The 13139-nt window shown below is 38.6% G+C and overlaps 1 protein-coding gene across 1 annotated transcript; it reads left to right on the forward strand.

The window, feature by feature from the left end:
* Positions 1 to 793: 793 nt before the first annotated feature.
* Positions 794 to 11963, forward strand: arl6ip5a (ADP-ribosylation factor-like 6 interacting protein 5a). The gene is made up of 3 exons (XM_061923919.1): positions 794 to 1036; positions 9236 to 9453; positions 11399 to 11963. The coding sequence occupies exons 1-3, from the start codon at positions 858 to 860 to the stop codon at positions 11572 to 11574; spliced, it is 573 nt and encodes a 190-aa protein (XP_061779903.1). The 5' UTR covers positions 794 to 857; the 3' UTR covers positions 11575 to 11963.
* Positions 11964 to 13139: the final 1176 nt, after the last annotated feature.

Below are 13139 nucleotides of genomic sequence, written 5' to 3' on the forward strand. Positions count from 1 at the left end.
GATAAGTTATTTTTATTTTATTTTTTTATTGAACAACAAACATACATTTATAATTCACACAAAAGTCAAGACACTTTCAACATCAAGGAAAGAAAACAAAATCAAATACAGATAGAGTATTAAATATAATAAATCATAATAATAAAAAAATATGACCAAAAAAAAAAGAAGAAAAAAAAGGGCTACCTAAATCACTTTAAATGTTTTTAACAGAGATATCAATTTAAGGGCTTTTTTACTCTTAATTATTCTCCAAGATTGTAAACCATTAAGCCAATTGTAGGCCTTACTTTCATAAATCGATATTAATGTAGAAAAAATGTTGCCTGAAGCATAATAATGTTGACAAACATTTCTATGTTACAGTCGTTTATAAAAACACCAATCAATTCTATTATGGTCATACTCTTGTTTGCTAGCGGCTACGATTTCAGTACTATTGAAGATCTTTGCTCCTCCTCAACTCTGTGGTAATATTCTTTTCACAAAATACAACCAATAGTACGTTAATGTTAAATCTTTCTTGTGAAAAGTAATCCCCCGATTCCTATTTTCAACAGTCCGCTCATTTGAGCAGGAAAACGCTGAACACCAGCCCGGCATCTTTGTTTTCTACCTGTCAACTGTCAGTTTAGGCTGCTCGCCGGCTCCTCGTCACCACTTCAAGATGGCGGCCGAATTTCTCGCGTCACAGCAGCCAATGATGCGTCTACTTATAAAATGTCTGTGAATAGCAAGGCTCATACCGAGAGCATGTGACCCAAATACTCTCGCGAGAATTGGTCACATCTCTTCACGAGAACTGCTGCTGCCTAACTGTCAGATTAGTGGTCAACACGGCAAAGGAGCGGAAAAAAATGGCTGGAGTCGAAGTGACACCGCTGAGACCATGGGACGACTTCTTTCCCGGGTGGGAAAGATTCGCCAAACCGGACGTGAAAGATATGGCGAGATGGAATAACAGAGTTGTCAGTAACTTGCTCTACTATCAAACTAATTATTTGGCCGTGGCTGTCGGAGTTTTTTGTATTGTCGGGTAAGTTGACTGTGTTGACATCCGCGCTTCACTCGTTTTTTTACTTCTGAAAAACAAATATTTGTATCAATGTGAAATATTAATTGTAACCAATTTACCGTTTGATATGCGGTAGTTTTTGTATTTGTGGTGGCAGCTGCTATACAACCCTTTTAACGTTTGCACACAGGAAGTGCTACTTTGGATATACTGCATACTTGCCAACCCTCCCGAATTTTCCGGGAGACTGCCGAAATTCAGCGCCTCACCCGAAAACCTCCCGGGACAAATATTCTCCCGAAAATCTCTCGATTTTCAGCCGAGTTGGAGGCCACGCCCCCTCCAGGTCCTTGCGGACCTGAGTGAGGACAGCCTTTTTTCAAGACGGGAGGACAACAGGGTGACAAGAACTAAATCATCCAGACTAGGGATGAATTGTATTATTATGTTTATCTTACCTAAAAATAAATATATTTATTAATTTAAAAAATAAATAAATGTTTACTATATTTTGCTAAAAACATCAAAATTAATTGTATTTTTATTTGTATTTTTTCTGACTCCTTATTACATCCCGCCATAGAATTATACATTAAAATAAACATATTTGAAATAATTAATTTTAAATTATCATAATAATTCATTTAAAATGACCATATTTAATTATTAAAATAATTGCTTGTTTATCAACAATTTTAGCATTTCATTCATTACATTTTGAAGCTCTCAGAAGCCAAGTTATGTTATATTCCTTAAGATTTATTTATGCAAGTTTGAAGTATCAATTATCTATACACAGTTTTGTTTGCATATTTTCAGGATGTGTATATATATATATATATATATATATATATATATATATATATATATATATATATATATATATATATATATATATATATATATATATATATATATATATAGCTAGAATTCACTGAAAGTCAGGTCTTTATTTTATTTATATATATATATGTATGAAATACTTGACTTGGTGCATTTAGCTGTCAATATACTCCTCCCCTCTTAACCACGCCCCACCCCACCCCCGGCCACGCCCCCCACCTCCCGAAATCGGAGGTCTCAAGGTTGGCAAGTATGATATACTGTATCAGGGAGTCGACAACCCAAACCGTTGAAAGAGCCATATTGGACCAAAAATACAACAAACAAATCTGTATGGAGCTGCAAAAAATGAAAAGCCGTATATAAGTCTTAAAATGAAGGCAACACATGACGTAAGTGTCTATATTAGCCTACTATCAAAATGACTATGTCTCGCAGGCTGAGGCAACTCTTCGTTGACAGAAATGTTGAAATGTAATATTTATTCTCCACCTTTTTTTTTTTTACAACATTGGAAAACATAAGCAAAACTTCTCAGAGGGTGAGATAACTCCTGAAAATGACTGTCTTAGAATGGCCAAAGGTATAGAGGTGTGTCCAAGTTAAAGGAAACAGCGGGCTTTTGATTTTTTTTTTGATTGATTGAAACTTTTATTAGTAGATTGCACAGTGAAGTACATATTCCGTACAATTGACCACTAAATGGTAACACCCGAATACGTTTTTCAACTTGTTTAAGTCGGGGTCCACTTAAATTGATTCATGATACAGATATACAGTATACTATCATCATGATGCAGTCATCACACAAGATAATCATCAGAGTATGTACATTGAATTATTTACATTATTTACAATCCGGGGTGTGGGATATGGAGGGGAGGGGGGGTTAGGTTTGGTTGATATCAACACTTCAGTCATCAACATTTGCATCATCAGAGAAATGGACATTGGAACAGTGTAGGACTGACTTGGTAGGATATGTACAGCAAGTAGTGGACAAACAGAGAGAGAGAGAGAGATCAGAAAGCATAAGAATAAGTATCTACATTTGATTATTTACAATCCGGGGAGGTGGGATGTGGAAGGGAGGGTGTTAGTTTAGGGTTGAAGTTGCCTGTAGGTGTTGTTTTAGTGCGGTTTTGAAGGAGGATAGAGATACCCTTTCTTTTACACCTGTTGGGAGTGCATTCCATATTGATGTGGCATAGAAAGAGAATGAGTTAAGACCTTTGTTAGATCGGAATCTGGGTATAACTGTCACGGCTTGGTAAAAGGATAGGACTCAGATGCAGAGTAGGGAACTTAGACAGGCTTTTATTTTGACAGCTTCCTTTTCGCCTCCAAAGTCAAGGATTACAATATCTATTTATCCAAAAACTAACGGCAAAAAAGGTTCCAAAAAATAGGAACAACCAAAATTCGCTCCGAACGGAGGAAAACACAAAAGCAAAGACGAACTATAATTAATATATGCTATAAAATGTATAAACAAAAAACGCTCCAACAGGAGGAAGAAACAACAACTATGAAAAATTCTATACTATCTAATCTAATAACAAAAATTGTCACTCAAAAATGTGAGGAAAGAATGAAAAATAACTGAAACTTACCACTTCGGCTGAATAAACTAAATAACAAAAAATCACTCTGCTGAGGAGGAAGAAAGGAAAACTCAAAATAGCAACGAAGGGATTCAGAATCAAAGAACATAAGCACAAGACGAAGCAAGGCAAGACAAGGCATGGACATGGGCATGGATGCTAGAGAGTACGAATAAACGAAACAATCTGGCACAGAACAAAGGAAGGAGTGGGCTTATAAGACACATGAGGGTAATAGGGAACAGGTGGAAACAATTAGGGAATCGGGATGACGTCAGACTGATGACACAAAAGGAAGGGCAAGTGACCTGAAACGAGAGGAGAGTTACTTTTCAAACTAAAACATGCACATCACAAGACAGAAAAAACCAAGACAAGACATCCCTCACCGCGGTGTGACAATAACGTGGTTAGTGGAGCTCCCCCTAGTGTTGTGGTGATGGCGGTCATTAAAGGGGAACATTATCACCAGACCTATGTAAGCGTCAATATATACCTTGATGTTGCAGAAAAAAGACCATATATTTTTTTAACCGATTTCCGAACTCTAAATGGGTGAATTTTGGCGAATTAAACGCCTTTCTATTATTCGCTCTCGGAGCGATGACGTCACAACGTGACGTCACATCGGGAAGCAATCCGCCATTTTCTCAAACACATTACAAACACCGAGTCAAATCAGCTCTGTTATTTTCCGTTTTTTCGACTGTTTTCCGTACCTTGGAGACATCATGCCTCGTCGGTGTGTTGTCGGAGGGTGTAACAACACGAACAGGGACGGATTCAAGTTGCACCAGTGGCCCAAAGATGCAAAAGTGGCAAGAAATTGGACGTTTGTTCCGCACACTTTACCGACGAAAGCTATGCTACGACAGAGATGGCAAGAATGTGTGGATATCCTGCGACACTCAAAGCAGATGCATTTCCAACGATAAAGTCAAAGAAATCTGCCGCCAGACCCCCAGGAAAAGAGAGCGGATGAGCGTATATCTACAGAATATATTAATTGATGAAAAATGGGCTGTCTGCACTCTCAAAGTGCATGTTGTTGCCAAATGTATTTCATATGCTGTAAACCTAGTTCATAGTTGTTAGTTTCCTTTAATGCCAAACAAACACATACCAATCATTGGTTAGAGGGCGATCGCCGAATTCGTCCTCGCTTTCTCCCGTGTCGCTGGCTGTCGTGTCGTTTTCGTCGGTTTCGCTTGCATACGGTTCGAACCGATATGGCTCAATAGCTTCAGTTTCTTCTTCAATTTCGTTTTCGCTACCTGCCTCCACACTACAACCATCCGTTTCAATACATGCGTAATCTGTTGAATTGCTTAAGCCGCTGAAATCCGAGTCTGAATCCGAGCTAATGTCGCTATAAACTTGCTGTTCTATCCGCCATGTTTGTTTGTATTGGCATCACTGTGTGACGTCACAGGAAAATGGACGGGTGTATATAACGATGGTTAAAATCAGGCACTTTGAAGCTTTTTTTAGGGATATTGCGTGATGGGTAAAATTTTGAAAAAAACTTCGAAAAATAAAATAAGCCACTGGGAACTGATTTTTAATGGTTTTAACCCTTCTGAAATTGTGATAATGTTCCCCTTTAAGGAAGTAGTTTGACATGTACTTCGGTATCAGGAAGGTGTAGCGGATTTTATAGACTAGGCTCAGTGCAAGTTGTTTTACTCTGTCCTCCACGCTGAGCCAGCCCACTTTGGAGAAGTGGGTAGGAGTGAGGTGTGATCTGGGGTGGAGGTCTAGAAGTAATCTGACTAGCTTGTTCTGGGATGTTTGGAGTCTAGATTTGAGGGTTTTGGAGGTGCTAGGGTACCAGGAGGTGCATGCGTAATCGAAAAAGGGTTGAATGAGAGTTCCCGCTAGAATCCTCATGGTGCTTTTGTTGACCAGAGAGGAGATTCTATAGAGAAATCTCGGCTGTCTTCTTCTAATGGATTTATTACAATCTTTGCAAGGTGGGTAACGTTTGCATGGCGCACAAACATGTGCCACGAATGACTAATTAATTCGTAAATATTTACTTTTACTGTAACTGTGCTGCTCATTCAGCTGTTACAAACATTCAAATTACTATTAAAAAGACAATTTAAAAGAAAGGAAAGGCAAATTGCTAAAAACAAACAAACAATTAACCTTGTTTATGTATTTAAAAATACAGTTAAAATAGCGGCAATGTAAACAAAACACAAACTATGCGTTTTGTGAAGTTTATAAAGCTGCACACTGATTTATTGACTATTGATTAACTCTTGGAAGTTTTAACACTCTAATAGACTCAATATGTAGAAGTGTATCTTCGATTAAATCTTAAAATGTTGGCTATTTAATAGATTGTATGTTGAATCTTATAATACTGTACCTCCGCATTGGTGCCTGCCTGTTTGTGTGTGTGTTTGTGCGCCCGTTTGCGTTTGTTATTGTGCTCTTTTTAGGGCATTGCAAATTGACGCTGCTATAAAAGGTACTTGAATTGATGTAGACTACATTTAGCTGGCGGACTTTGGCTAAAATGATAGTTAAGTTATTTTTCACACAACTCTGTCTCGCATTTCTTAGCTAGCTAGCAAGGTATAAGCGAACACTCATACCGAGGTTGAGACTGCATCCTCCCTGCAGACGTCCCACATCATGCCTCCGCATTAAATGCTCGCGTATCACAGATGCACTGCCATAAAAACAAGGTCCGCTTTGCAAAATGAGCAAGGTAGTCATGTTTTTAACTAGAAAATGTTCTTACACTTTACATGTTATCACTGTGGATGTTTTTGCGAGAACGGACACTGTTGTTTACCTTTACTTTAGACCTTCCCTACAGCCATGTTCTCGCACATTGCTCCCTATTGTGTGGGGAAATAACATAGATGAAACCATGAGATGCTCTCATCCAAATCAGTCAACATAGTAAACCAAACAATATAAAAAGCCACTGTGTCAAAGTTTAAACCCAATACTGACAGAATATCCAATACTGGACTTTCACCTATGATTGATGGAAGGTAATGAAGCAGTCAGAGCATACTTGCCAACCTTGACACCTCCGATTTCTGGAGGTGGGGCGGGGGGATGTGATCGGGGTGGGGCGGGGGCGTGGTTGGGGGCGTGGCTAAGAGGGGAGGAGTATATTTACAGCTAGAATTCACCAAGTCAAGTATTTCATATATATATATATATATATATATATGAAATATATATATATATATATATATGTATATATATATAAGAAATAATACTTGACTTTCAGTGGATTCTAGCTAGCTATATATATATATATATATATATATATATATATATATATATATATATATATATATATAAATAAAAGAAATACTTGAATTTCAGTGTTCATTTATTTACACATATACACACACACATAACACTCATCTACTCATTGTTGAGTTAAGGGTTGAATTGTCCATCCTTATTCTATTCTCTGTCACTATTTTTCTAGCCATGCTGAACACCCTTTCGCAGGTACCCAGAAAGGTTTCGAGTACCACCAAAAAAACTGAATCTCTGAAGACAGTATAAAAATCTGTGTTAAAGGTGTACAAATACTGTTTGTATAATAAGCATGTTATTGTTTACAAATGAGGGTTAAGAGTTCAGTACTAAAAAAAAAAAAAAAGAATGTGGCTTAAGTACAGTTTTTTAATTGAGCTGCTGCATTTTTTAGTTGGGTTGTTTATTTCTTTTGAGTAACTTCTCCATTTCTAAAAGGGGAGGAATGTTATAGAGTGATCTATGTTTGTCTGTTGCCGTCTCCTGGTGAATGTTGGCTATAGCGTACTGGAGTTACTTTTTGGTTGGCCAACGATTTACGTGGTGTTGCGCACCTGACGTCAAGTGTGTGAGTCTGTTCTGAAGTCTACAGTAAAGAGACATACTTCATCACCTCGCCTGGTTATTGCCTCCAACTCAATATATTGCAACAACATTGCTGTTTACGGCAGACGAACTGCTTTACGGTAGAATAAAACATGACTGCTGTTGTTGTGTGTTGTTACCGCGCTGGGAGGACGTTAATGAAACTGCCTAACAATAAACCCACATAAGAAACCAAGAACTCGCCCTCCATCATTCTACAGTTATAACGTGTGTTGTGGGAAAGCAGACGTGAATACAGGCTGTTGACACGTCACTCAGGTCCGCATGGAGCTGGAGGGGGCGTGGCTTCCAGCTCCGCCTGAATTTCGGGAGATTTTCGGGAGAAAATTTGTCCCGGGAGGTTTTCGAGAGAGGCGCTGAATTTCGGGAGTCTCCCGGAAAATCCGGGAGGGTTGGCAAGTATGAGTCAGAGACACAGTAGTTTCTCTTCACAATACGGGCTACGACGATTAGTCGACATTGTCGACAATAAAATTTGTCGTTGACAATAGTCACAGAATGGCATTTTTGGGGGGATTTTTGTAAACAGACCATAGTCAGGCCAATGTAGACCACCTTAGCTCACCCTTTAGAGCACCGCTGAAACTTCCAGGCACTAAACCTGCAAAAAATAGCTTTTCTCAGATTCCTTTATGTTTACACTTTATTAAGCATTTATTGCCTTAATTTTTGCACCCTAAGAGCTTATTGTTAAATGTTGAATGTGATTTTAGAATTTTGTTTACATTGATTGAGTGTTTTTCATGGTTGTGTTGACATTTCCTTTCCTTTTTTTGCCTCGATAGCTGAAAGGATTATAATTACCGTACTTTTCGGACTATAAGTCGCAGTTTTTTTCATAGTTTGGCCGGGGGTGCGACTTATACTCAGCAGCGACTTATGTCTGAAATTATTCAATCAATCAATCAATGTTTATTTATATAGCCCTAAATCACAAGTGTCTCAAAGGGCTGCACAAGCCACAACGACATCCTCGGTACAGAGCCCATTATCAACACATTACCGTAAAATATCAAATAATATTATTTAGCTCATTATTTAGCCTGTTGTTCACTATTCTTTGTTTATTTTAAATTGCCTTTCAAATGTCTATTCTTGGTGTTGGGTTTTATCAAATAAATTTCCCCCCAAAATGCGACTTATATATGTTTTTTTCCTTCTTTGTTATGTATTTTCGGCCGGTGCGACTTATACTCCGGAGCGACTTATACTTCGAAAAATACGGTAGTATACCTTTAATACAGTTTTCTCCCGGTCTCTATTTTCGATAGGTCATGAAAAATATCGATATGGAACAATTTAAAACTTTTATATCATGATAGTTTTTAGCCATATCTCCCAGCCCTACATCATACTTGTGCAAGTTCATTGGAGTCCAAAGATGGTCAAACTTTGGTTTGCTGACATTATCCTCCAGAGTAGCAAGTCCACAGGTCACGTTATTGACTTGGAAAGTTTAAATTCCAGATTAACACTTCTTAAGGTCGCCGACATGACCCTTGATGACATCACAGCTGCGGCATGCCAACAGTGGATTAGCCACAAAGAAAGTGCCTGGCGAGGAAGTATGTAAAGTTATACCTAATTTAGGACAAAGGTACATACCTTTTTTTCCATTTAATAGGTTTTGTAAGTCAAATTGTTTAATACTTTAAAAACCAGTGAACAATTCTGTCTGCCTTTTGTTTTTGTTCAGGACGAGGCTACGAGACATCAAATTACTACAATTATGAGCGGTAGAAAATGGATGGATGGATGTTTTGCCCATTGCGTTGTAATGATTTACTTTCACCACACGGCGGCGATAGCGACCACATTGGAATCTGCATGAAAAACCACATCCATGTTTTGCTGCTCTTGTGTGCTGCAGGTTCCTGAACCCCCTGGGGATGTTCACCGCCATGGCTGTCGTATCAGGAGTCTTTCTGGGCTCCGTGTGGGCCGCGGAGAACAGAACCGTGGTCTCCAACTTCAAGAGGCGGAGCCCCGTGGCCTTTGTGCTGGCCGTCATGGTGGCAAGCTACGTGTTAATATCCTTACTAGGGAGCGTGATGGTGTTTATGACGGCAATCACATTACCTCTCACCCGTAAGGTCCACACAATCATATTAGACCAGTGGTTCTTAACCTTGTTGGAGGTACTGAACCCCACCAGTTTCATATGCGCATTCACCAAACCCTTCTTTAGTGATTTTTTTTTATTTTTTCTTAATTTAATCTTAATTTATAAATATTAATCATGAAATGATTAATACTACGACTATAAGTCGCAGTTTTTTTTCATAGTTTGGCCGGGCTCCAGTGCGACTTACATATGTTTTTTTCCTTCTTTATTATGCATTTTCGGCAGGTGCGACTTATACTCCGGTGCGACTTATACTCCGAAAAATACGGTATATTAAAGAAATACTAATAAAGATATATGTTACAAACAGAAAGTTACAGGAATGTATACATGATCCCGTGTTTACATCTCATTGTGCAATGTGAATGTTTTAGTGGGAACTAAATGCGATATCGGAAAGGGGTAAAAAATATTTCCAAAGCAGGACCGCCACCCAGACATACAATACTAGTACACAGCTCATGAAAAAAATTTTTTTTTTGTTATTGTCATTGTAAGTGGGCCAAAACACATATTAGAAAATAATACCATTCAAATAACTGCTGTCATTTGATTATAATAATAAAACATCCATCCATCCATCCATTTTCTACCGCTTGTCCCTTTTGGGGTCATTAACTTGGTATTTACAGGCATGTGATTTTTCCGTCTAAAGTCGGAATTCCGCCTTTTTTAATCTCGGGGGAAAAAAAATAATTATCTCCCGTTTTTCCGTTTTTTTTTTCCGACCCTAAATCAAGATTCGAGACATAGTTTATATTACGCCGTAGTTGATTGGTCGATATGTTCCTTGTGACCAATCAGGACATCTGTTATGAATGATGACGCTAATAACGTCATCATTCATAATGGTTATTACCGCCATTTTCCATATGTAAACGATGTCGGTTCTCGAGAGAAAGGACGCTTTACGAGTAAAAGAAATTGATAAACATGTCAAAAATAAGTTTCGATGGGACTGGATGGAAAGGGAAATCACTGATACTGTTGGGAAGAAGGAAGTTACGACTTTGTTCGGTGATTTTATTCGGAAAATCGATCGTCCCGGAAAGGTTTTGTGCACGTGGTGTGTCATGATAATATTGACTATGGATCACGAGGTTTCAAGGCTTTGGAAGTACATGCAAAACGCCAAAAACATATGAAACAACTTGAAGCAAGGTATGTTCTATTAATGATGTTTTCATGTCTTTAAACACTAAAATATTTTCTTCAATTGGTGCTGTCTTTGTTAATTTTAGCATGTTAAATTGGTGAAAAACCAGGAGCTTCGGTCCCCCAGACTCCCTGAAATGTTTTCAGTCTTTTTCATTGTGGTCAAATCACATGCCTGTATTTAGTCAGGTTTGGGACAGGTGTGCTGCTGGTGTTGCCACAGTGTGCACATCTAAGTTAAAGTACCAATGATTGTCACACACACACACGAGGTGTGGTGAAATTTGTCCTCTGCATTTGACCCATCCCCTCGTTCGCCCCCTGGGAGGTGAGGGGAGCAGTGGGAAGCAGCGGTGCCGTGCCCGGGAATCATTTTTGGTGATTTAACCCCCAATTCCAACCCTTGATGCTGAGTGCCAAGCAGGGAGGTAATGGGTCCCATTTTTATAGTCTTTGGTAAGACTCGGCCGGGGTTTGAACTCACATCCTACCGATCTCTTGGCGGACACTCTAAACCACTAGGCCACTGATTAGGTCCACGCATATGGAAAATTAGAGGGAACATTGTTTGGGGGTATCCATAATACGCCGATAGGGAGACGTTTTTATTTACACGTAGTCCTCTGCGGTGGAGGCTCCGGCGAACCCCAGAGGCCAACTCACCAAACTCCTAGGGTTCGATCGAACCCAGGTTAAGAACCACTGTATTAGACCTACAAAGTCAACACTTTCATAACTCTCTCCTCTTTTCAGTGGTGTTGGCCCATTCCTCCTTTCGCCTCCGCAACATGAAAAATAAGCTGGAGAACAAAATTGAGTGCGCCGGACTAAAAAGGTCACCCATGGGCATTTTGCTGGAGACGCTCGGTCAGCAAGAGGAGAACTTGCAAAAGTTTCAGTCTTTCCTGGAGGCCAAAATGAAGGAGTGACGACGAAAGGACAAGACAACACTTGACTTTCCCAGAGATCTTCAACCGTGCGTGTCTGAACCGTCCCAGCGAGTGTGTGCCTGGAGCGATGTCTTCTCGTGTGTTTAGGAGTGCAGCAGACATGTCAAACCCACAGGTATTCCACTCCGACAAGGCTACTCCCTAAGTCTTTTATTACTCTCTGAAAACACAACAACTCTGGCAGAAACTAAAAACTTGATAAAGGAGCACAAAACATGCAAACAAAACGTTCGAAAGCAGGGGTCTTCAACATTTTCCAGGTCAAAGACAGCCAAACGGATGGAGAGACGGAGCAGGGACCCCTACTTATACTGTATATCTTATATGAAATTATGATTGTATTTTACAATAAACTGGCCCTAAAGGTTCCTTGTTCTTGAGTAATAACAGCATTGTGCTGTTAATCACTAGCAACTAGCACTTTAATCACAAGCGCGTAGGTTTGTCCCGACACCAATATGTACCAAAATGTATTTCAATACTTTTCTAAATAAAGGGGACCACAAAAAATGGCATTATTGGCTTTTTTTAAACAAAAAATCTCAGCGTACATTAAACATATGTTTATTATTGCAATCGAAGAACAATTTTGTCTTTAAATAAAATAGTGAACATACTAGACAACTTGTCTTTTAGTAGTAAGTAAACAAACAAAGCCTCCTAATTTAGCTGCTGACGTATGCAGTAACATATTGTGTCATTTTCCATTCTATTATTTTGTCAACATTATGAGTGACAAACTATAACAATTTAATATTAATCCACTGTTTATTTACTGTTAATATATAGCTATATTAACATGTTCTATCTACACTTATTTTAAAATGTAATAATCACTTATTCTTAGTTTTGGATGATGCCACAAATGCAGGTATCGATCCGATACCAAGTAGTTACAGGATCATACATTGGTCATATTCAAAGTCCTCATGTGTCCAGGGACATATTTACTATATATGTTATTACATTACCGTAAAATATCAAATAATATTATTTAGCTCATTATTTAGCCTGTTGTTCACTATTCTTTGTTTATTTTAAATTGCCTTTCAAAAGTCTATTCTTGGTGTTGGGTTTTATCAAATAAATTTCCCCAAAAAATGAGACTTATACTCCAGTGCGACTTATATATGTTTTTTCCTTCTTTATTATGCATTTTCGGTGCGACTTAACTCCGGAGCGACTTATACTCCAACATATTTGATGTTCAAACTGATAAACACTTTTTTTTTTGCAAATAATCATTACATTTCGAATTTGATGCCAGCAACACGTGACAAAGAAGTTGGGAAAGGTGGCATTAAATACTGATAAAGTTGAGGAATGCTCATCAAACACTTATTTGGAACATCCCACAGGTGTGCAGGCTAATTGGGAACAGGTGGGTGCCATGATTGGGTATAAAAACAGCTTCCCAAAAAATGCTCAGTCTTTCACAAGAAAGGATGGGGCGAGGTACACCCCTTTGTCCACAACTGTGTCAGCAAATAGTCAAACAGTTTAAGAACAACGTTTCTCAAAGTGCAATTGCAAGAAATTTAGGG

This window comes from Nerophis lumbriciformis, linkage group LG28 (genome assembly GCF_033978685.3).
Source record: "Nerophis lumbriciformis linkage group LG28, RoL_Nlum_v2.1, whole genome shotgun sequence".
NCBI classification, from domain to species: domain Eukaryota; kingdom Metazoa; phylum Chordata; class Actinopteri; order Syngnathiformes; family Syngnathidae; genus Nerophis; species Nerophis lumbriciformis.

Coding starts and splice junctions, on each gene's coding strand:
- arl6ip5a (XM_061923919.1), top strand. CDS start 858: ATGGCTGGAGTCGAAGTGACACCGCTGAGACCATGGGACGACTTCTTT. Junction 1,037..9,235: donor GGAGTTTTTTGTATTGTCGG/GTAAGTTGACTG, acceptor TGTGTGCTGCAG/GTTCCTGAACCCCCTGGGGA. Junction 9,454..11,398: donor AATCACATTACCTCTCACCC/GTAAGGTCCACA, acceptor TCCTCTTTTCAG/TGGTGTTGGCCCATTCCTCC.